Source organism: Mus pahari, chromosome 4 (genome assembly GCF_900095145.1).
Source record: "Mus pahari chromosome 4, PAHARI_EIJ_v1.1, whole genome shotgun sequence".
Taxonomy (NCBI): domain Eukaryota; kingdom Metazoa; phylum Chordata; class Mammalia; order Rodentia; family Muridae; genus Mus; species Mus pahari.
Genome location: NC_034593.1, coordinates 51,461,502 through 51,464,014, shown reverse-complemented (window position 1 = coordinate 51,464,014; position 2,513 = coordinate 51,461,502). Strand labels below are relative to the sequence as shown.

At 38.6% G+C, this 2,513-nt stretch overlaps 1 protein-coding gene across 1 annotated transcript in view; it reads right to left on the bottom strand.

Moving 5' to 3' along the window:
* The window catches only part of Selenot (selenoprotein T), a 31,853-nt gene that overhangs the window by 17,538 nt on the left and 11,802 nt on the right, over positions 1–2,513 (bottom strand). Inside the window, exons 5-6 of the mRNA XM_021196917.2 lie at positions 2,001–2,088; positions 5–117 (exon numbers count right to left, since the gene is read on the bottom strand). Of these exons, the coding sequence (XP_021052576.1) occupies positions 5–117; positions 2,001–2,088 (201 nt within the window). The remainder of the gene's footprint in view (positions 1–4; positions 118–2,000; positions 2,089–2,513) is intronic.

Sequence of the window (2,513 nt, the reverse complement as noted above, 5' to 3'; positions counted from 1 at the left end):
GATGATGTGGGATTGAATCCATATGCACATTGAGTTTCATTTCATTGTCAAGAATTTGAACAAGTTGTTGCATGGATGGAAGATGTCCAGATTCCAGCTTAGACCACACTGGAACATCTACAAAAATAAACAGCCAAACCCCCAAACCCACCCCCAAAACACATTAAAGATGCTTCCACAATAGACATCAACCACACAAATATTTATTGAGTTTCATGCACAATTAGCAATAAAACAGTATACTGCTTCTTCCTCTTAGGGGGTTTTGCCGCAGCAAAAAAACCCAAGGGCATTACAAGTCACCACAAAACTATACTTGGGATTAAAACCTGAGTACTCCATCCACTAAAGGAGCATAAATACCAGCCTCTCTTGCTGACTGGTCAGAAAAGAACATCAGTTAAACTAGATCTACAAAGAAAAAGATAAGTCACTAAGGTAGAGCAAAGATTTGGAAGTTGAAAGGAACGCAGGCCTGAACAGGATGTACAAGGGAGTTTTACAAGAGACTGAAGAGGCATAGAAATTTATACTGGTTAAAAAAAAACAAAACTGCAACCAACCAAGAAGGAAACATTTTGCCTAAGGAATAGTGTCTGTCATTTTCAACTTGCACAGCAACCTGCAAGCATCGATAGGAACACATTTTAAAATTGGGTATAGTTGTGTTCAAATAAAACTATTAGACAGGCAACAGGACATGAAGCATAAGACCATGGCCCCAAATTACATTTTGCAGGACCTTTTATTTTATTTATTTTTTTTTTTTTTTTTTTTGGTTTTTTCGAGACAGGGTTTCTCTGTGTAACCCTGGCTGTCCTGGAACTCACTTTGTAGACCAGGCTGGCCTCAAACTCAGAAATCCACCTGCCTCTGCCTCCCAAATGCTGAGATTAAAGGCATGGGCCACCACACCCGGTTTTGCAGGACCTTTTCTCACACTAAATATACTGGCATTATCCTGAAAAAGAACTTGATTAAGGTGTTTAGACACTCAAGTGTAGCAAGGAAAGCCTCATTACAAAGGCCACTGTGGCCGCAATGACGGCAGTCAGAACAAGTGCTGGGAGGATCATGGACTTTCTCAGCCTGGGTCATTCATCATATAGCCAGAGGACACGTTTCTGTGAAATTCTCCTTGACGAAACTCCACTGTTTTGTTATAAACACAGAAGTTTGAATTTCAAGTATTAATTTCATCCATTTAAAAATGGCCAGGCTTGGTAGTGCATGCCCTTAATCCCAGCACTCAGAAAAGAGAGGCCGGTGGATCTGTGAGTTCAAAACTAGCCTGGTCCACAAAGCAAGTTCTAAGACACAGAGAAATCCTGCTTCAAAAAAAAAACAACAAAAAAGGTACAAGTTGAGGCTGGAGAGATGGCTCAGTGGTTAAGAGCACCAACTGCTCTTCCGAAGGTCCCGAGTTCAAATCCCAGCAACGACATGGTGGCTCACAACCATCCGTAATGAGATCTGATGCCCTCTTCTGGTGCATCTGAAGACAGCTACAGTGTACTTAGCTATAATAATAAATAAATCTTTAAAAAAAAAAAAGGGTACAAATTGTGGTTAAAGGTCTATTCATCAACCTACTTTTCAGAGACTCTGTGAGGCCATGTAACGTGTAACATGGAGAAAGGGTGCAATGAAGATAGCAGAAGTAGATCTAAGCAATGTAGGACAAAGAATCTGGTAACCCCTTAACTGTGGAATGGAGTATACTAATGAGTATACTAATGCTATGCATTCAAGAATCAAACAGCGTTTACTTTAAACCCGTGGAATAGAGAATATTAGCCAGAGAGTCAGCACATGGGAGCCAACTAACCCAGGAACCCTAAAACCTCGGGTAGCAGTAAAGATTCTTCCATTTCTATCATATAAACTCTTTTATATGAATATCAAATATATTCATATTTTACTTTTCTCATGAAAAATAAAAAGCCTACTGTTGTTAAGCTTATAAAACTCATCACCAATGTACACCACTCAGAACTTACCATTTAAAGTTATCTCAAATGCACCTGTTGACATACACTGGTTCTCAATCATGTTGCTCAGGAAGAAAACCATCATACATGCATAAACCTACAAGTCAAACAGCACAACGCAAATTCGTTTGTTTTCATACTCAGTTTCAACCTTAATAGTACTTTATTTTAAGATACTTTAAATGTCCATATAAAAAGCTATCTCACAGATTTAGATATCATCTACACATCAAGAAAAAAAATCACAGCTCTTTACATGGGAAAGAACAAACACACAGCATTCACATTATATAAACATTTTCCAAAACATCTCTTCAATAACTAAAGTAAAAAATGCCAACTTAATGGTTCGCTTAACCATTTTACATGTAAAATGTCCTCATGCACAAGAGAGTACTGATGCAATCACCAACAACTCTGTCTATTACATACAACCTACTCAGTGTTTTAAAAATCATTTTAACCAAAAAAAGCCGGGAGTGGTGGCGCATGCCTTTAATCCCAGCACTTGGGAGGCAGAGG